The 21927-nt window shown below is 34.5% G+C and overlaps 2 protein-coding genes across 4 annotated transcripts in view; one reads left to right on the top strand and one right to left on the bottom strand.

Annotated features, from left to right (window-relative positions):
* Positions 1-20074, top strand: part of LOC136039452 (PR domain zinc finger protein 1-like) — an 80330-nt gene extending 60256 nt beyond the window's left edge. Inside the window, exons 1-6 of one of the 3 annotated variants that reach the window (XM_065723229.1) lie at positions 2647-2857; positions 10426-10596; positions 12214-12459; positions 14393-14769; positions 16660-17584; positions 18903-20074. In XM_065723229.1, coding sequence (XP_065579301.1) covers positions 10426-10596; positions 12214-12459; positions 14393-14769; positions 16660-17584; positions 18903-19184 — 2001 coding nt within the window. In that variant the 5' untranslated portion in view covers positions 2647-2857 and the 3' untranslated portion in view covers positions 19185-20074. Of the gene's footprint in view, positions 1-2646; positions 2858-9005; positions 9632-10425; positions 10597-12213; positions 12460-14392; positions 14770-16659; positions 17585-18902 lie in introns of those variants that run through there. The other 2 variants (XM_065723214.1, XM_065723223.1) reach the window with 2 other exon arrangements.
* Positions 20071-21927, bottom strand: part of LOC136039468 (alpha-L-fucosidase-like) — a 37114-nt gene continuing 35257 nt past the window's right edge. The window contains exon 9 of the mRNA XM_065723242.1: positions 20071-20984. Coding sequence (XP_065579314.1) covers positions 20856-20984 — 129 coding nt within the window. The 3' untranslated portion in view covers positions 20071-20855. The remainder of the gene's footprint in view (positions 20985-21927) is intronic.

Genomic DNA, 21927 nt, shown 5'->3' with positions numbered 1-21927 from the left:
TGAACAACGGTCTTGCTCTAAGGTGCTTAGCAAATAAACAAGTTACTCGAGTAGCCACTTACAAACTACACTTTAATCGCTGTAAATATATGCATTGTGCCAAAATCGTTTCGAGAGAGTAAAATGGACAAAAATATAAGAACATTTTTTTCAGTTATTTGATAAAACGAGTGCATGCAAATGAATATTTTCGAAAGATGAGGAGGTATGAGGGCGCCTTTTACCAAGAATTTCGAAAGTAAATAAACCTTTTCAAAGATTCAGCCATAGTTACTCAGAGTAACATTCCCAGTCAGTTCATTTTTTTACGAGTTAAATTTGAAAACTACCCGATTGCTCTGTTGGATTTGCAGAATCCAGTGTTAGGGTACTGCCGTTTCGCCTTCAATGATGCCTTTCCAAAGATTCACCGGGGCAGTTTTCATGAGAAACAGTTGAATGATAGAACTGCAATAGCTCTTATCCTTCGCCAATTAATGAGCAACTCTTAAGGATCCAGTTGGAGTAGATTTTGTGATGAACGTTAACTCGCTTTTAAACTTTTAGTAAATCAGGATATACAAAGACCTCAGTAATACAATTACTTTATTACCTAAATAAATTCGAACTGTACTTGAACACTAGTATGTACGCAGGGAGCCTTAAGGCCCTTTCAACCTCCATTTTTTAATGTTTTGTTGCATTTATTTTTCTTTGCGATTCTGTAAAATCATTAATACATTCTTAAGATGTACATACAATTTATCATATTTTTGACGCTTTTTCAATTGTCACCCTCCTTCGTGACATAGCCCTCTCCTGCAGCAAAATCCTACATGTATGTCTATTTCTCTACATGAAGATTGGACCACGTTGGGCGAATCCTCTTTCCAAGGATGGTTCAAGGACCGCAGCAAATTAAAACAAATTTAGGCATAAAACTTATGAGGCATCACAAGTGTAATCTCTAATAACATTCTTCTAATTCTAATAAAATCCAGGGCTATTAAAAGGGGAGAGGGGCAAGAATTTAATTTTCATGAGGACCCCACTAAAACCAGAAACAGTCCTGATCAATTCAAAGTCTTAAAATATATAATACGATTTGAAAACTGATTCCTATTTTCCCTTAAATACTGAAGGGTGTGCATCTTTTCCGACTCAAATTTATATAGTTTTAGTAAAACCAGTGGGCAAATATTTTCTGTGATATATAGCTTGTACGATCACGTAGAACATGGTCATAAATAGATGTGATTATTTTTTAAACAAATTTATGAAATCTTTATTATTTAACAGTGCATTGACTCCTTTCAAAGAATTATTTTTATTCAAGGCCCTTTCTCTAAGCTTTGCCAAAGTAGAACAAAATAAGTCATTCACCTGTGCTACCATCCCTGCTAGAAACAATACCAAGTCCTTCCAAGTGGAGTAAAAATCGTTCATTCACCTATCAAAAACATTATGAAGCATAGCCAGACAATTTTTATTTCTTTTTTTTCTGTTCGAAGAAATGGAAATATACAATTGCTCGCCGGTAGATTCTCATTGAAGAGAGCCTCTTAATTCAATTAGTTCTGTGGATCTAAAGAGCTAAGGGTGCCCAGAGGGGAGATCGACAGCTCTCTAAAAATAATAATAAAGATAAAATAGAATTCGTACTTACGAACTGTGGAATTTCTTATCTTAGGAACTGCTCTTGGGCACCGACTAGGAATGCAGTTTTGGAGGGGGGAAGGGGCTCAAGTATTGATGGGTTATTTTTAGATATCAAATTGCTAAAATATGCTTGAGATCATAGTTTTGCGGGAGGTTGGTGTACTTTCAAGACAGATTCTACTTTTTCTGAAATCTTCGATTAAATCGTAGTTTTTACAACTCCGCATTTTCTTATAGTCTCTTATTTTCTAATTCCTTTTCTTGACGTTTCGTATTCCTTACTTCTAGGCATGTTTATGTGTTCCCGTCATATATCCAGGCACTTCAATCACGGGGGGAGGCATTTGGCCCCCTAGATTCTTTAACCCCCTTCCCTCTTAGAAATGAATTTTTTTTACATTTCCCTTGAAAATGTGATCATTTTTGGATTATTTTTTTTAATAAACTGAAAAAAACACAAAATTGCACTCCCCTCAAGATTTTCAAAAATAGATTTACCCCCCCCCTGAATTTTTGTAAACCGACGCCTGTGCCATAATATTTGGAGGATCCATTGCTGCTCCCCCATTTAACAAATTTTAAGACTATTGTTATATGTTCTTTTACTTTCCCTGTGATTTGAGTATTTTTGAATATGCGCCTCCGCCCCATAAATTAATTTCTGCATACCAGCTTGGTCCTTCCCTTTCATGAAAAGTAAAAGAGGGTCATTACCCCAGATTCTTGAGATGACTGTCCGTAGTCAGATTTTTGTGAAATTGTTTTATTTTGATTTTTTTAAAGCACTTATCCTTTGGAGCAATCCTTCAATGTGTTATCAGAGGATATACAAGGTTCTGTACCTTTCAATATTAATGGGAATTATTTAACCGTAAAGAACCGTTACATTAAAAAAGCTATGGTTACCCGTAAAACACTAGAAGCCGTTTTTTTTTGTCGCCATTTTACTCTCGATTTTAGCAAACGAGTCACTGACCGAAAGTGAACTCAGGATGAAAACACTCAAATCTTCAGTCATTGCATTGTCTTGTACCGGTTACATTTGGGTTACGTGCGCGAAATAATCGCCGTTACAAGCTTGTACCCGTATACCCGTCTGAAATACCTGTCACTATCAGTTTTATACCAAGTAGTGTTCTGATTATAACTTTTTATTAATTTGGATAAGATTGTTTACAATTATTTAGGATACGTCATAGTTGACGGTAAAATACTGAAGGTTTGTTAATGGCTTTTTATCTATCAGCTAGTAGCCTACCTTAAATTTGTTTTTTATTGGAAAGTCTCAAGGATTCATACTACTTCAAATAAAATAAAAAATATCGAACCAATTAGTGGCGATTTCCAGTAAATGTTCTTTGCTTTTTGTGGCAAGTATAAGCTGAAATAAAACAAAATATGATGAAAATATAACACTTTATTAGGAAAATCGTAAAATTACAACTTAGTATTATGTGCCCAGAACGCAGGAATTCGTTAAGAAACGCGTTAAAAGGAGGTGTTCTTTCTGCCTTTACTGCCGCCCGCCATTGTCACACTTCCAAAAATGTTCCTTCTCGTAAGGGTATAAAGTCATGTTGTGTCCATTGACGCACTGTTTTGTTGTGGGCAAGAACCCCTTATCCTGGGAAAATATAATTGCCTCTTTTTCAGTCTTTGGCAAATCCCAAATATTCATTTCAAAATCCATGTTCAGATACTATCTTCTATCACTATGCGTAGCAAACTAAATTGAGTTTTGTCTTTGTGGCTATGAAACCAGATTTTCTCATAAAATGTACCTGCATCGTAGTTTGTTTCACGAAAGAACCTATCTTCACTTATTGAGTGTGTTCTGAATAATACAAAAGTACCGACAGCAATAAACCGGTAATTATCTGATGTTATAGATCCAAATTCTCGAGTGTACTGGATAACATATTACTACCTATTGTAATTTTTGTTTTAAAACTTGGTATTAGCATAATATAAATCTTGAGTGCACTCCAAGCACTAAAGAAATCACTCCAGACATTGAAAAACATTTAAATTTAAACTTTAGAACCAATATTTCTTTTTTGGATTCCACGTGGCATCTTCTTCGTCCACATTTCAGGCAGAATTATCTTTATCGAGTGGCTACAGCTTCACCTCCAGTCAGCCATGTTAGTAGCTTCATAATCACCCTATTTGACGTCGATTACATAATTTTCCGTTTCCTATCAAATGTTGTTTTGTTCCCTGAGTGTAATTTGATGACTACATTATACTATAGTCTTTGGTCGCTACCGTTTTTTCTTTACTCCGCTTCCTTTCTCTTTTTTTATCTCCTTTCGCTTCTCTTACTTTATCTTATTCCAACCTTCATATCCCTCTGATGTTTATTTTATTTATATAGAAAAGCTACAATACTTTCATGAAAAAATCACTTACAAGTAAAAACGCTTCGGCCCGTAAGATTTGAACAATCTACTCCTCATACTGCAAAATCTACTTTAAACCCAAAAGAAATGTTTCCAGTGGCTCTAACTATCACCATATAAAATTCAAGCAGGATGAGAAATATTCATATCATCAGACAAAAAAAAATCCTCCCTATAAGAAGAAAAACAAATCTAAAAACGAAACTTATTCACATCAATAGAATAAGAACGAATAGTTTATTGTAATTCGAAAAAACAGATTGCGATCGCTGTGTTCTGCTTTTAAAATACATTTAAAGTAAATAACAACCCTATACAGTGACGCAGCGAAAAGGAATATTTACCAAAATCATTCATCATACTTCAGGAGGAAGTTTTTTCTAGCCAGTGGATTATAACCATAATTTATGTTCGTTTTGAGCCTTTGATTCAATTAAAAAAGCTAGGTTTTATTTATTTTTAACAATATATTCAGGATTATCGAAAACATGAGTGGACCTGCAACCCCCCCCCCCTCCAGCCTTAACTCATTAAGCTAAGGTGTAAAATATGACACTGATTCGAGAATAAGTGCTCATTTAGATGCATTTGACTTACAAAATGAATTATTTTTCTTCCCTATAATAAGATTAGTCTAAATGTATTCCTCCAAATAAAGGAAAGTTAGGGGTTAGCTAACCTCCATAGACTGGGCTATAATAATTGCTCTCCACAGTGTTGGGGGCAACTACGGTCTATAATAACCATTCATTTCCATGTATGTTTAAGGAAAAATACGTCTCCAGTCTTTGAAATTGGAAACCCATTGGTTATCACATAATTTTAACTAGGTAACTTTTCTCTCGATATTATGCAACCATGGGCCCAATTTGATCCTCTCTGGAGAAAGCGCAACAAAATAAACGCACCTTGTTTATCATTCTTCTCAGAAAAACTGCATTTTCATAGATATAAGCTTGAAAATTAATCATTAGGTTTAAAAGTACTGTTTTGTGAAAATGGAAAAGTAATAATTCTGGCCAAAATCGTGAAACATACGAACTAATTAGTCAATTAAACAGAATATCTCGCTAGACAATTATGTACAAAAATTATAAAGATTTTTTCTTATATAACAGACTTCGTGCAATTTGGAAATTCCGTACGCATTAACGAACAATACTAAAATGCAATATATTCGGCCTAACTGTGCCAGGTCTGTTATAGTGTAGTGGCATCTATAAAAAACCTTCCTGGCTCTAATTTGGGTTGTAGGTCCATTCCAGAATTTTCATTCTTATGGCTTTAAAACTTTCCAAGTTGGGGAATTGCTGTTCCTCTCCACTTTTACAGCACAAATTTCCATGTTTTCGTAGTCAAGAGTTACAAAGTTAAATGTCAATTAAAAATCCATATCATGCTTAATGTTTTTAAAAACTGAATCGATTTTAGGGTAATGACGCATGTCAACTATCTTTTCATAGTTAACGTAACGTTACATAGTTCAACTATTTATTTTAAGGTTGGCCACATGCTTTGTTGTTACATGCGGTAAATATTCATATATATATATATATATATATATATATATATATATATATATATATATATATATATATATATATATTATCTTTAGATGCCACTTTATGCAATTTATGGAGATTAGAAATCAATAAATTTGAGTTTATTGAAGTTCCATATTTACTATATATTGATACCATAAGTCCTTATACCAGGGACAAAAATAAAGAGAGGGCCAGGTTGGCAATGTCATGGAAAACTTTATAACTAAAAACAAAATAAGCAGTAGCTAGATTGAAATAACAGTGGTTCACATGCTCAGACTGAATGCTGAATCCTCAGACTGATGCTTACCTCAGTATCCAGTCAGGAGCGCTAATGGAGGGGGGTCAGGTTTTTTGCCCCTCGTATAGATCTAGAAAAATTTCTATTTAGGTATTTTTATCCGAAAAATAGTTTTTGGTATTTTTATTGAAAAAAATAATAAAATTGCCCTGGGTTTTGAAAAATACATTTTTACCCCTCTGCATTTTCATGAATTGGCGTTCCTGTATTTAGCAGAGAAACTTTTCATTTTTATTACTTGTTTGACACTATCCCTATTTAAGGGATTAAGGTAGTCCAACTGTTTTTTTTTTTTTCAGACAAGGATTTTTGGTTTTTAATCATTTTAATCAATTAGTCTACTACAGAAAGATGCAAGCACCCTGAAAAAAAGAAGAGTTATTTACTTGAATCCAGGCTGATTCTAACTTAAATTAGACATTCTCCAATTCCATGTGAGATTTTTTTCGGCTGCAAATGAGGTTCTTCGTTATTTCTTTAACAAGCACTGGTAATGAGTCTTGGTTTAAGTATAACTGTTTAGAGACTAAATTCATGAAGTTCCACTAGAGAAGCGATTTGTGCAGCTACGTTCCTAAAAGTAATGCTGTAAAATTTGACCTGGTCTGTCTTACTTTTTACTTCCGAGGGACTGCGTCAGGTATCAAGTAATGCGTATGTTGTTATTTTTACAATTTAGTCAATAATAGATTATGGGTGTTTTTTTTCTATTTTGACATCCTCTCCCCGAAATACATTTTTTGCCTTCGCCTAACAGTAGCCTACTGTAGAACCAACACATGAAACAATCTCCATGATCCTGTACTGTCCAACCGTGCGTTTTTGCTGCTCCTCATTTTCTACTTTCTTAGTTTTTCTTAGCTAAAATTCATGTTTTGTATTTTAAGTCCCTTCTTTGTGTTGATTTTCAGCGACCAATTGCGGTCACAGAATTTCACGGAAATCTTCTAATTCCAATTTCGGTTTGGTGTTTAACTGGCATAGTGTCAGCTTCCCTGAATCTCATTTCTCATGTTCGAAACATTTCTGATGGCAGCCATTCAAACCAAGTATGAGCGGATGAATTTATTTTGAAGTGGCCCAACAATAAAAATCTCGAAATTTCTAGAGGGACTTGCGCAAATGCCCCAACCCTGCTTATGTGCCTTACCCCCTCAATAACCCAAAATCAAATGTTTTCAGATTCTAAGGGTTCTTTGAGTGACAGGGCTCAATGTTAACCCATAGCCTAGCAACAAAATTTATCAGAAGCCCCCCCCCCCCCCATCAATAATCTAAAATCGAAAGTAATCAGAATTCAAAATTCAGTAATAAAGCATATGAGATTAGTCTAGCTCACCGGCAAACTAGGTTCAATAATCCTTGAAGTCCCTTAAAACTAAAAGCCGAAAGAATCGGCTATTCTGGGCAATAAATTCGTTTTGCTCGGGGACGAAATTTGTCGGAGATAATGATCCACCCCCTCCACAACACTAAGAATTCAAAATCAAAATCCGCCATAATTCAAGAGTTGTCAGGGTAAAACCTTTTTAGGAGTTTATTCTAACAACCAACTTATACGTTCAGTAAGTTTTTGGATGACGAAGTGTGTAGTTTTTATTTGTGTTTCAGGAGACGATCTTGAAGAAATGAGATAAAAAGTCAAACTTTAGCACAAAAAGCGAGGTATCGGGAAGGGGGCAACCTCCCTTATACTGTATTCGTAATAATTTCTGTTCGTTCCAAGTTATGATGTTGCTCCTTACTTTCAGTCTATTTTTTTTCTGATTGTTTAAATAATACCAAGAATTTCGACCCCCCCCCATCCATGAAAATCCCTTCTCCCCACCGAAAATTATTCCCAGGTAAATATATAATGGAAAATCTCTGACTTTTAGGGGATGTTTCCCCCCTTTTTCGAAAATCAGACAAGTTTTTTCCGGCTCGTAGCTTTTTTAAGGGTAACACTAAACTTGATGAATCTTTTATATTTGGATTCAGCATAACAGGCCGATTTTTTTTAAAATAAAATTCTGGCTCCCTCCATTGTCATTCCTTCCAACGTTGGTAATCAGTACTCTCAAATCCCAGTCTAACACCCAATCTTTTAGCAACTGATTCCGATACCATTCAAAATAAATTCACGACTCATTCCAACTTAGTGATTTTGATACCACACTCATAAACACTGTATTTCAGACTGGCAGAATTTGGCATCTCTTAACAGAAAAAGTGTCCGGATATTAGATATTCAGATAAATAAATCTAAGCCATTTAACTGTGGCTGTCACATTTGATTAAAATCTGATCTTAAACTGTTTGAATATCTTCATTATCCAATGATCTATGAATCATAATCTATTCAGCATTGTTTGAAATATACCGTTATAGATTAATTTATGCTTGTTTTGTAAGTTGGAAAAACCACCAGTTCTAAGGAACTTAGAACTAAGGTAAAGTACCGTTTTACCTTTGGCTAAGCTAAATAAGGTAAAAAAAAGTTCTCTTTTAAGGTTTTTTTCGTAAAAAGCTTAAGGCTACAACGACATCCTTCGCTGTCATTGTAAACACTGGTGAACACAATCCAGGCTGAAGAGGATATGGGATAACAAAACGTTACTCTCCTGGAGAAGGGGAGGGGATCGAGGTGGAATGATCTCAGGGGAATTTCTATTCGCCTGTTATGCCCTTTATACACAAGTGTGATTATAAATGGGGCCTGTAAAGAGGAAAACAACAGCTACAAGTCGGCACCCATAATTCTTGGATTTGCGATTTTTTCTCCTAAGACAGTGGCAACCAACTCGATCGATAAAAATTAACTTATTTGCCATCTTTGAGCGGGTACCAGAAGAAATATGGCTACGAGGGAGGGGCAACCCTGAAAAATTTTCCAGTGGTGGATAAAAAAACCACCAAAGTCGTACTGTTTCTGAATACCACCGTCTTATAGAACACTACAGTAGTATAGTTTTGTTTATTCAAGGGGAAGAAGTAGCAAATGCACAAATCCCCTACCCTGTACAAATTTCCATAATTCAATGTTCAAATGTACATTGGCTTCATGTTCATTTACCCCCCTCCCCTTCCCCCGAAAAAAAGGGTGCATCAAAGGGATTACTCCTTCAATATTTCTTAAAATTATATACCACCAGAAGATAGGAGGTGTCAATGCTTTTGTTTTACTTATAGCATCAAGATACTGATCTTATCCTGTTATAATTACGTTCTTAAATCTTATCTAAATTCATAACATTAACATGCAATTTCATGGTAATCTAATGTCATAATCCCACTTTAATTTGCATCAAGTCAAACTATCTGAGCCTGAGTTGAAACTTCAGACATTATGTCATATGCTTAGTCCAGACTATCACTCTCAACAAAAACAAACTGAAATGAAATAACTTTTGGTTCACACTATAGTTAGGACATCCAGCTTAATTCAAATCTTTATTGATTAATGCTAGTAAATGGTTGTACGTTTAAAAGTCTTGTTCAAGAAAACACTAGCTAGTTACAGAACTAATTCTTGAAATTCTATCTGACGTAAAATCAATGGCTTTAACGGGATTTACCGTATTGTACCCCCTACCCTTTGGTCCCCAGAGACTTTCTTTACATGTTTCGAAAATACCCTTTGGTATGAGCAGTTGTAGATTCACAGTGGAAGCCAGAAAATGTTTGACTTTGAAATTGGTTTCGATGGACATTTGGAGATAGCTGACACATCATGGTATACATGTGTCAAACCAGAGATGTTAACAGTAAGTTTAGGTTTACAAAAAAGAATGGAACATACTAAGATTATCTGAAAAAAATACAGCAATTAAACCTCAAGTTTGACTCCTTCGAATCACCAGGAAACCCATGTTTGGACGAATCCACACACAAAATGTGGGTCTCAAGACCCAGGACTCCAAAATTGCACGATTAGTTCTTTTTTCCATAGTTTGGCTGACTTGACTAAAAAATATTTTAAAATTTGATAAGAAGTGCCCAGAAATTCAATATAGTTTATAATTCCCCTTGTCCCCCTCCCGAGTGGGGTACTCGTAATTTCTATTTGAAAAGATTTAATCGAATAATTACCAAAAAGCAGAAATTATCATAAAACCAAATTTCAAAGGAAGAATTTGATGTTAACTTTCAACTGCTTAAAATTATAATCCTTCTCATGAGAACCTAAAATGACTAAATGCTTGTAATAAAATGTTATTCCACCTCACACTTTCTACATTGGCTAAAATACCTAGAAAATGTTGATATACACATGTACAAATCAAATGCATTATCTATTATACTAGCCTTATAAGCCTCAAAGGCGTATCTTAAGAAACTCTTTAACAGATCATCACAATTTTAAGTCTTTTACTTCTACTTAAAATAAGTCTTAATTTGATACTAGCTTAATATTACCTCACTTTCAAGGGATGCTAAGATCATTCTACAAAGAAATAATTAACTTAGACTTTTCTACGGGACGGGTTGATCGACTATATGGCTTTTATGTGGTACAATATTCAAAACTAGTTTTATTCAATTTTGTTATGCGTTTTAGATGTCTACCGAAGACAATAACTGGGATATATCAAAGTTTTCCGAGGAGGATTTTGAAAGACTTGCCGTTTATTTGGTTCCAGACACAAGTGTTCCAAGTCAGATACCCAATCGTGCTCAGGCCACTATCCCAAGGAATTTGGCATTGAAACCTTCCAAAGCTCTAAATGATGTAAGTTGGGTGTTTTTTTTTTTTTTTTTTAATTGTAAACTCAGTCAATGAAAATCAAATACACGGTCCAGAATAACCAATCGCATCGTTTCAAGTTTAATGTGTCCGAGTCCATGAAAGAAACAACGGAATAAAAAATAGAAAAAAGAAGATTTATAGCTTATTTGGACAAGCCAAACCTCTAATGTAAAAAAAAAAAAAAAAAAAAAAATATATGTTTGTTTATGTCCATTAGTATGAAAAAATTCTTCAGAATAACCTTAGAGAAACTGGCTGCTAAAACAATTGTATATATATATATATATATATATATATATATATATATATATATATATATATATATATATATATATATATATATATATATATATATATATATATATATATATATATATATATATATATAAATAAATATTTTCCTTTGTGCTTCTCTTTATCGTTTACTTCTATTAGCTTTGCATATAAAGGTACAATGAATCACAGCAAAAAGGAACCTTTGATAGGCAGGATATATAAAAAAATTGAGATATATGTATCAAACAAAACGGCGTCGCGGAGTTAGATATCAGTGCTCCTTAGACTTCTTGTTCAGCAGCAATGTGATGCTGCTTTTTTGCTGCAGCAATGTTTTTTAGTATGAGCTATTTGTATATACAACGGCTGCCTCTACTTAATAGCTAGGAAATCATCAAGCAATCTGAGATTCAAAAATCCAAATTGCTTCAATTCTGATTCTTCAGATTAGGCTTGTTAGGGAGGTTTTGAGGTAAAATTCTAATTGATTGACTTTTGGCAATCTCGGAAAGGGTTTAGGTTAGGAAACTGAAACTTTCAGGGATGAGTCTAAAGGTTATAAAGTATGTCCCGGGAAGGTATTTTGAAGCTCCTTCTCCCTCTAGAGGGCCCTGACCTTTAAAAATATGTGTTTTATAAAAGTGAAACTTCGCAAAATAGATCTTCTGCTTGAAGGAAGTACAACAAAATTGTTTTCAGCTTCACAACTTTGCTCAATCCCAATTTATAAGGTTTTAAAGATATGCAAATACATTTCCTAAATTTTGAAAAAAAACATTGATATGGCTCAGAATTCTACTCAAATAACAGGAATTGCATTTTTAGTACTAAAGGCAGAAAAAAGGCAACTGGTAACTGAAAATTAAGGTAAAATGTTGTTTTGTCAAAATTTCATTAGTTATAGACCTGTAATGTAGGCAAATTTCAGGGCCCTCTAGACGGAGAAGGAGTGGAGGTGGGTACTTCAAAATACTTTCCCGGGACATACTTTAACCTTTAGACCCATCCCTGAAAGTTTCATTTTCCTAACCTAACCCCTTTCCGAGATAGCCAAAGGTCAATCAACTAGAATTTTACCGGTTTTGATTTTCCTTTTGCTTAGGGATATCCTCCAACATAAATCCTTAAGAGGATATAAAAAAAATAGATATTGTAAACCTGTGTTGATATTCGTAGAGCTAACGAAATACTTTCTGAAGTCTTGTATCTTCAGATTGTGTCCGTATCTGACTCAGAATGCAATTGTTTGCGGGTGATCTCTTTTTGGATTAGCTCAAAAAGCCATGAACGAATTAAAGAAAATTAGTGTTTTTCATCATCTAGGTGCTAGGAGTATGGAGCACAGACTACATTCCGAAGGGCACCCGCTTCGGTCCTCTTGTGGGCGATGTCTATGCAAGAGATACTGTACCGAAGAACGCGAACAGAAAGTACTTTTGGCGAGTCTACAAAAATGGGCAACTGAATCACTACATTGATGGATACGACACGAGCAAGGCCAACTGGATGAGATATGTAAACCCAGCTTACTCCTCGGATTCGCAAAATCTGATTGCGTGTCAATATAACGTAAGTGTTCTTTTCCTTTTCTTAGATGGCATTCTTCTTTTATTCTTGAAATAAAAGCATTTGGTCCAAAAGTTGCATTGCTTTTTGTTTTACATGAAGCAAGATGCAGATCATATAAATTTTCATTTTATGCTGATTTCAAATAAACAAAACTTTTTAACTTGAATGGTATCCATCTATTCATTAGTATATAAAAATTTGCATAATTTCAGAAAAAAGGGGAGTGGAACTCCTCCTAAATGTTGTCTGATCTTGATTTGCATAATCAAATTCTTGATAACCAAAAAACCGTATTAAAATTTCAAGCCTCTTAATCATGAAAATGCGAAATTTTGTCTTTTTCTTGTCAGGAGTTTGTTTATTTGTTGGATTTTATTTTCTCCTGGGATGATCGTATTGAAGCAATAGCTATAAATTTCTAGAAAGTTCTCATTCGAACGGACGTTGCGACCTCTAGAGCCCTTTCGAAGGACCAAAAGCGATCGAAGAGCAAATACCCACCATCTCCTGCAATTTGTCACCGCTAGGGCAAAGATGGCACTGGGTCCAAATTATAAGGTAGTCATTTTGATTTGAACGATCGAAAAATTGAAGATATATATCTCAGAAGGAAAAGTGATGTTTGAAGTCCCTAAGTTTTGGAATAAAATGCCCGTTTCTTTTAAAAGAATTCATAAATAAATCCTCAATGAGGGCGGCTTGTTACGCATTGTTGAATTCCAGAACTTAATAATATTTTGTTTGAGAACATATAGAAACAAGACCAAATTATGCAAATGGATAATTACAATTAGGGAAGCCTATCAGTGAATTGCATTAGAAAGTTGAAAGAAAGGGAAGAATCTGCCCTTTTTTTCACGAAGAAGACTAAATATGCAAACGCAATACCGTTGGTCCGAGTGCTAGTCTTCTGAAGAAAAGTGAACATGTCATAACAATTTAAACTGAATTTTGAGAGCAGGCGTGTTCTGTAGGGATGGAAATGCTTTGCTCTCCTCTCCCCCCCCCTTATCCCCATAAAACTATGATTACGAGGGCTATTCCAATCCAGCATAGATTGAAAGTCAACAATATACAAAAATTATTATTCAGGAGGGAATTTCTGGGAAATATCCTCAAGACGAACAGAAAAAAATCAAATTAAAGGGATGGACGTTAAAATCCAAAATAGAGAGAAACAGCCCTTACACGAGGTGGGTTGCTTCCCTCTAAACTCCTCAATCTTTAAGCTAAACTTTAATCCTTTCCACCAATGCTTCAAGAAAAAATGCTCTAAAGCAAAGATGATGCGTTAAAGTTAATGTTTTTTCTTAAAAAAACCTTTAGAATGGAAGGCTTTATTTAGCAATCACATGTTTACTTAAATTGTTCAGAAAGACAATTTATAAATAATCATCTACCGATAAATACCATTTTTGCGCTGCGGGGACGGTATACCCCTCATACAAATAATTTCTCATCGTTTGAGTTTTAGTGCAGCTCTTTACTTTAATTTGAAACACTTCGTGAGAATTTAATATTATACAGAACACACATATTTTTATATTTAGTATTTTTCAATCTGATTAATTTCAAAACAATGAGCGCTATACCTAGTACGATTTCAGATAGCTATTTTACAAGCGCCTAATATCTGCTAAATAAATACTTCTTAGTTTGGACGATTTTTCCTTGATTCGGTCGATTTATTTATTTGAAAGTATTAGTGACTTCATTTCATAACTTTTGGTGTTTAAGAATACACCCAAAAAGGTATTTTTCTAAATCTAAGGGGGAGAAATGCATCCCCCCCTAGTTGATGCTACTGAACGGGCTTGAGCTCTGAATGACTCATATGTAGGTGAAATTTATCTAATTATTTCAAGTTCCAAAATATAAAATCAACTTTAGAATAAAGGAGAAAAAATACGGCTAATTTTTGTTTTGTTTTTAGATGCAAATCTACTTTTACACAATAAAACCCATACAACCTAACCAAGAACTATTGGTTTGGTATTGCAAGGAATTTGCACAACGTCTCAACTACCCGGTGACTGGTGAGCTAATGTTAAAGAAAATTAGAGCACAAACACCACTCTTGAAACCCCAACCACAGCCTGTTGCAGTACCTTTATATGCCACTAGGGATTTCTACGAAAAAGATATTCCATCTCCAGATTTCACTCAAAGAGATTGCCAAACAACCCCAACTAACAGATCCGTACGATCAGATGAAGGATACCACAGCACAGAATATTCAGAGGACATACTCACTCCTCCAGATGATAGCTCAGATTCTGATGGAGAAGGAAACTACGTGATTGATTATAGGTGAGCCTCATCTCTTTTTTGTGTCTTCATTGATTTATTTTGAAACATGTTTGATGGAGACAGCAAAGTTTTAGTAGACACTAAGTGAACTAGAAAAATTAATTAAATAGCTCTGTGACTGAAAACGATTACAGTTACGTTCAATGTCAGTCCACCTTCGCATTAAACGTTCTCGTAGACTTATTCAGCTTCGTACTTATTTTTAGAGCATTATGTCGCAAAGGAATAATAAAAATAATATTGCCCAAACATTTTAAATGTTTAGACTGTCACTTTCAATGCTTGGAGTAGAGATTATATTGATTAGAATAAATTTCTGCTTTCCCATGAACTGCTATCTATCAGTAAAATTACAATGCTAATTGGTGAAATCAAATTTACAACCCTCCCTTTTGTCGGTAGACCTTCGAAGTCTCTTTTTCTCCCTTTTAGAGATATTTATACATTACAATGCCATTGATATTATAAACATAAAGTAGCCTAAAGCTAACAAATCATAAAAGAATAGGAGGATTGAAAAAAGGAGAAAAACTGAAAAACGGAGGAAAAATAATACCTAGAACAAAACCAAGAATTCTGCTGCATTTTTGAAATGATTATATAATAAAGAATAAAGCCAAGCATAACAGAAATAGGCGCATATAAAATACGATATTAAAGCCTAGGCCCCGTGTCGATTTCAAGAAATAGCGCTTTGGAGACAGTCAATTATTCTTCCGTAGATACAAAAATAACATCTATTACTCGGACCCAACTTCAAAATATTGTACAATCAAAATAGTAGATTAACGGCGTCGGGTCTTGTTTTTTTTTATCTAGTGCAAGCAACTTACCAGATGGTCATAGGGCACTATCAAATTCGATAAATAACAACCAAATTATCTAATATAATAATGCAAAATTTTTTGTCTGTCTACTCTGTTATGCTGTACGGTGAGATAGCATCGAATGATGCAATGTCTTAAAAATATATTTTTTTTTTATCCTAACTCTGCTGAAACTTTAACCTAAATGTTTCGCTTTGCAACTTTAGGATTGTTTTAAAATGTCTACACGATTATGTAAACTATATGATGAAATATATATATATATATATATATATATATATATATATATATATATATATATATATATATATATATATATATATACATTGCGATCATTTCCTTTTGTATTTTTCAAACGTAAAAAAAATGGTTCAAATACAAGTAAAGAGTGGCGGTAAAACTTAAATCAGCAAGCTAGGCTATTCTGAATAGAAGGGCCCTGTTACCCCACCCCCCACTCATAAAGTTCAAGCTATCTTGGTATTTACTAGATAATTGTTAAAACACAACAAATACCAAATTGGTAAATATGAGGTCTATTGATTTCAGCGAAAGTAGGGGAAATGTATTGTTTACGGAGAAGGTAAGCAGCATTTGAACAATCCGAGTACGTCCATAGCCCCCTCCCGTTATGGATAATGTTGGCTCATTTTAAGTTCTAACGCTGGCTTACACTCGTATTTAATAATAAAAAAAAAATGATCCCGTATATAAAGCAAATGATTGAGCTCAGTGTCAGCCGAGGGACATGAATATAAAGGAGATACGACTCGTTTGAGGAATGGCGACATTTTCTTCGTGCCTCTGAGTAATATGCACAAATAAGAACTTACTAGTGTTAATTTTTCAGTGCTCAGCCACTCGCCGTCCCACCTAGAGTGTGACCAAGAGGTAGTTATTCACAAGAATATCTGGCATCCTTTTGCGTTCAATGTTTAGGAATGGACTGCATACATGTAACTCTAAATTAATGTATTTTCTTGCTAGTGCACGACGTTACATATCGACTTACAATCCACTGTCTCGAATTGCTTTAATTTCATTTCCTTTATTTTATTTTCAGCAAGAAATCTTACTCAGCGCTACGACCTCTGGATCACGAGCAATCTGATCAAATGGATGAATATAGAAGAATGGGAGTTAAAGTGATTCGCAGTCCCTCAAGAGACTTTAGTCCTCAACGTACCTCCCCATTTGCATCCCCAACAAGTACTACTCAGAGATACGACGAAGCAACTTCTGCTTACACAAACTCCGGCTATTATTCGCCTCAAAAAGGTATACTTGAAACGGTGCTTTTAAGACAACATACAAAATCGGATGGTCCTGAAGCTTTGAGACAAGATTATTATAACGAAGTCGCCAAAAGAGAGGCATTGAATGATCAAGTACCTGACAGTCAATTTAAAAAATGCTATTCACCAGTGAGTTACACTGAATATGAACAAATTCAACACAGTCCGGATTCAAGTTCCAAGCTTGTGACACATTCACCCATGCGACAAATTCAAACCCAGCCGTCTTCCACGCAATACATAGTGAACCATAGCCCACAACCCTCATCACCTGTAAATTATGTTCCAATGACTCCTATGCGAGCCGATGAGGAAAATTTTGCGAATCATTTGCAACGTGGCTATAAAACCTTACCTTATCCTCTTACAAAAAAGGATGGCAAGATGCAATATGAATGTAATATCTGTTCAAAAAACTTTGGACAACTTTCCAATTTAAAAGTTCACCTACGGACACATTCAGGCGACCGGCCTTTCAAGTGTTCAACTTGTACCAAGTCTTTTACACAGCTAGCGCATTTGCAGAAACATAATTTGGTGCATACGGGAGAAAGACCACATGTCTGTAATGTCTGTAACAAAAGGTTCTCGTCAACATCAAACCTGAAAACACATTTGAGGTTACATTCGGGACAGAAACCTTATGCCTGTGATATCTGTCCTGCCAGGTTCACCCAGTTTGTGCATTTAAAGGTAAATATTATTGAAAATTTTAGTTTTATTTATTAAGACACTAGACTTAAATACACTATTTAAATCTCGTAAGCTCTGCCATCGAATAATCTATTTCATAAATTATTACATTACCAAACTCGACTGTACGAGCCTAATATTATTGTTTTATAATTTTCTAAATAATACCACCTTCAAGAAATTTAATTTTTCAGCACTGGGTGAAACATCGCCATCTATTTTGCAATTGTAGACTATATCATACTGAAAGATGTATAGCAAAATTCTATCTACTATGTTCAAAGGCTCCCGAAGAACTTTCCTAAGGACGACAAGAAGGGAGGGGGGCGCTTTGCAGAAAAGTTCGAAGTATTTTTTCAAAACATTAACAAATTTTGTTCTTTGCATATTGTTTGCTCTTCTAGTAGGGAGAGGGAAGTGGCGTCCCTGCAACATCAGTGAGAGGCACGGACATAGAATTTTGTGGTGCTTGTCTATTATAGCGACCACACTTTTTTCTTGATCTGTAATAAAACAAGTTGTATGTGTGCACTTGGAGATAATCAGCTTAACCTGAGTGAGATAAAATACTATGGCGATATTTTTTAAATTAAATATTTAATATATAGAGTTAGTTAGGTTAGATATATAATATAATGCGTTCTGGACGGCCTGCTTTCCATAATTCTCTGCTTTAGTATCCATTATTTTGTTAATAAAGTATCATGTTTTCATCATATTTTGGTACATTTCATTACGATTAACCTAACTTCACTTATCGAGTGTTGTCGCTATAATAGACAAGCACCGAATTTGTTTTGTTTTGTAGGGGCAGAGAGCAAAACTTCAAAAAGGAAAACCCGCAAAAACAGGCGGATTATATGGAAAATATGGGATAATAACAATCATTGATATTTTGGGGAGGAGATCCCTCCAAAGCCCCTCCCCCCTTTTTACGTGCTTGATTGAAGATGTAAAAGTTTTTAGTCTAGTGTAATATAATAAACACTGCTGATCAGCTATTATACTAGTGTTTTGTTTTACCTGAACACTACTTAAGAAATTTGTACCGGGAACAGAAATTCTAAGAGCGATAGATAAGATTTAAACGAAAAAAGAGAAAAGAATAAAGAGTTTGACCTAGTGCATTGAAAAGGGAATGAAGACTAAGTGCATTGACTAGACTAGTCAATGCACTAGAGCATTGAAAGAGAGAATAAGAGTTATGTTTTCAAGACACTCTTCCAGAGACATTAAAAGACGTAAAAAAGCCCTAGTTAATTGACATGCTCGAATTTAGACTAGAAACACTTTTAGGATTATTTTTTCTGTTTTGCAGTTACACAAAAGATTACACACGAATGAGCGACCCTATAGCTGCAGTTCATGCTGCAAGAAATACATAAGCGCCTCAGGTTTAAGAACCCATTGGAAAACAACAAATTGCAAACCATGCCCTGGAGATGAAGACATATTTGACAGGTCACTCTCCGAATCTCATTATACTGAGTCTCCTCATTCAAATCAAAGTTTAGGACAATTGAGTTCATGTGGTGAAGAAAGTGACCATGATATGGATTCATTACAAATTTGTGAAGATTTTAGGGATGATTCTCAATGAATAGGATATTCTTAAGTGTCAAGTTTTAACACGTAATAGTTTGTGTATTATGTTGTTTTAGATTTATTTTGAAATCCTGATCCTTGGCCCACACAACTACATTCACCGCTTAGGCTGCTGTAGGTCTCAAATTTGGCAGGCAAAATCTTTTGATGTTAACAATAAAAAATGATACAAGATGCATCAAGGCACTTGAATTTCCCTCAACTATGTGAAATCTACAATTTAAAAAAAAACAAAAAACAATATCCATAAATGAAAAAAAAAATTGGCATGGAGTACTGCAAGTATTAGTAAGAGTCACTCGATTCTCCACTAAAATGTTCTTGTACATCTTCTTCTACCCTTCTACCCTTTTTGGGGGGTTGCCTCGTTTGCTTTAATCAATTGAGCTACCAAGACGGTCACCTATCTCTTTTTGCTCTCCTTTTGCCAGGTACTTAAAAATATTTCAACGCATGCTATTATGACGCAGGGGCGTCAGCTAATTCTACAGACGAGTATGTCAATCAAGGGTTAAAACCTTATGAACTTACCTCGTCGTTTACATTACAGTAAACTTGGGCTTTAAGCCAAGAAAGGACAAAAACTTAATATGTTTTACAATCCGTTTCACCAAACGAAAACCACTCGACTTTGTCTTGAGCGTTAAAATTGCTTATCACCTTTTTTTTCGCTTGAAGTAAAATCAAGTGCACGGGAATTTGTGATGGTGGTGGGTTTAGAGTACAAAATTGAGTAAGATTTTTTTTTCTTTCGATTGTATTTTTTGTTGATCTCGTTTTTGGACAGTACGTTAAGAGAAGAGAAGAAATCATTTTCATTTACAGTGTTTTATATATACACATATATATATATCTATTTTATTGGAATACATGAATGAAAGTATCGTCACAATTGTTTATTTTTTAATGAAGGAAATTCCCAAAGAAGCAAAGCAGAATAACACAAGCAAAAAAGATGAATATCACATAAATAAGAACATGTGTACGTAATTATGCAGAAAGAACCCAATCCCCATGATCTTCACGTTGATCAGACAGTGTTTAAGACTAATTACAGAACATAAAACAAAACATCCACACTGCCAGGTCAAGCGTAGAAGACGTATATCAAATAGTCATGTGACAAGTTCCACGAAAATCAGCATACCTCAAGAAGCTACCATCAATAGGTTCATTAAAATTAAATCTACCCTAAAATGGGTTTATTGGGATGCCCTTTTTCCACTTAGCTAGGCGGCAGTCATTAAGGGGATTTTTTTATAGAATTTGTCGCATACATTCGAAATAGCATTTAAAAAGGAGAATAGGAATAATGGTAAATAAAAAAAATAAATAAAAACAGAGATGGATGTTTTCTGAAGCCGGTTACAGTTCTCAGCATTGATGCCAAATTAGTCTAACTTTCGCCAAATAGGACTGCAAAATTATGGTTTAGCATGCAAACTTTTCTAAAATTCACAGGGCAAAAACATCATGTTAAAACATAATTTATGAACAAATTGGAGTTTTTCTCGCCAAATTGACAAAAATAGCGAACTTTGGCATCAATGGTATTAGGTAGTAACATTTATGCTTTTCATTTCTGTCTTCAGTACTCTCAGCATAAAAACGTCCACTTCTAAAAAGTAACAAAATAAGACACGAGTCGATGAGTCCTTCTTTTAAATCAAACCTTTCTGCGAGCTTTCATTTTGTTTTTGGTGAGACTTGTCATTTTGATGACCCAAGCAAATTTTCCTGGAGCTTCAGACATTGAGGGGAAAACTATTTGAAGCCCTTTATCGTTGCTTTTCCACTGCAAAAGAAAGTTTTGAATTGCAGCACCTTGTGTTGGCCTTTTCACATTGAACTACGCAAGTTCAATAAATACATTTTGGTTCAGTCAACAGTATAATCTTTCAAATAATATATATTTTTGGATTTTTTTTTAGGGTATTTGTTAATGCGTCCAAAATATATATTTTTGGATTTTTTTTTATCTTTTTTAGGGTATTTGTTAATGCGTCCTTGATTTCTGAGAGCCAGTTTTTTTTTTATAATTCCTGCATTAAAACTTTAGCTAGGGATCCTGTGAATAAGAGTCGGCACATATTTTGAAAACCATTCCTTTAGGAATATTTGGATTAAAATCAGGGTTATACTATTAAAACGATGTGGCAGTGACAAACAGGGAGTCGACCTAGGTTGGCCTGAAAATGTAAACTTTCCAAAATTGGAATGTCAAAAAAAGAGTATGGTAACATCTCTGGATAAAAACATAGTTTGGCTCGATTACAGCCAATCACGTGCCTTATATTCATATGTAATTTTGTAGTCAACAAATAGAGTCAAAATGGTGCATTCGTAGTAAGGTTCGATTATTATTCATTCTTTTTTATTTGTTATTCAATATCTTGCGCACCCTCGGCTGTTCTTAAGGATAAGCCCTCACTTAAGTGCATGATTGTACTGGTATCAGTAAAGGAAGCATTTTTTTTTTTTTTTTAGAATTTTTCTCCTTTTTTTATATCAATTTACTGTTAGAGCTTTTTTCTCTATTTTATTTTCCTCTAACTTTTTTCTTATATAGCAAACCTTGATAATTATATTCTAATATACAATAAGGAGAGCATTTTCTAGTTTATCCCATGTATAGTGCTATAAACTGAAGGGAGACGGGAAAAAGTACTCTACCGAGGTGGTCTCTGACAAAAAGATTGACTGTTTATTTAGGGATCAAGACAGGACGTTACCAGTGT

This window comes from Artemia franciscana, chromosome 2 (assembly GCF_032884065.1).
Source record: "Artemia franciscana chromosome 2, ASM3288406v1, whole genome shotgun sequence".
Lineage (NCBI taxonomy): Eukaryota > Metazoa > Arthropoda > Branchiopoda > Anostraca > Artemiidae > Artemia > Artemia franciscana.
The sequence above is the reverse complement of the archived record's forward strand: the minus strand, read 5'-3'. Positions and strand labels throughout refer to the sequence as shown.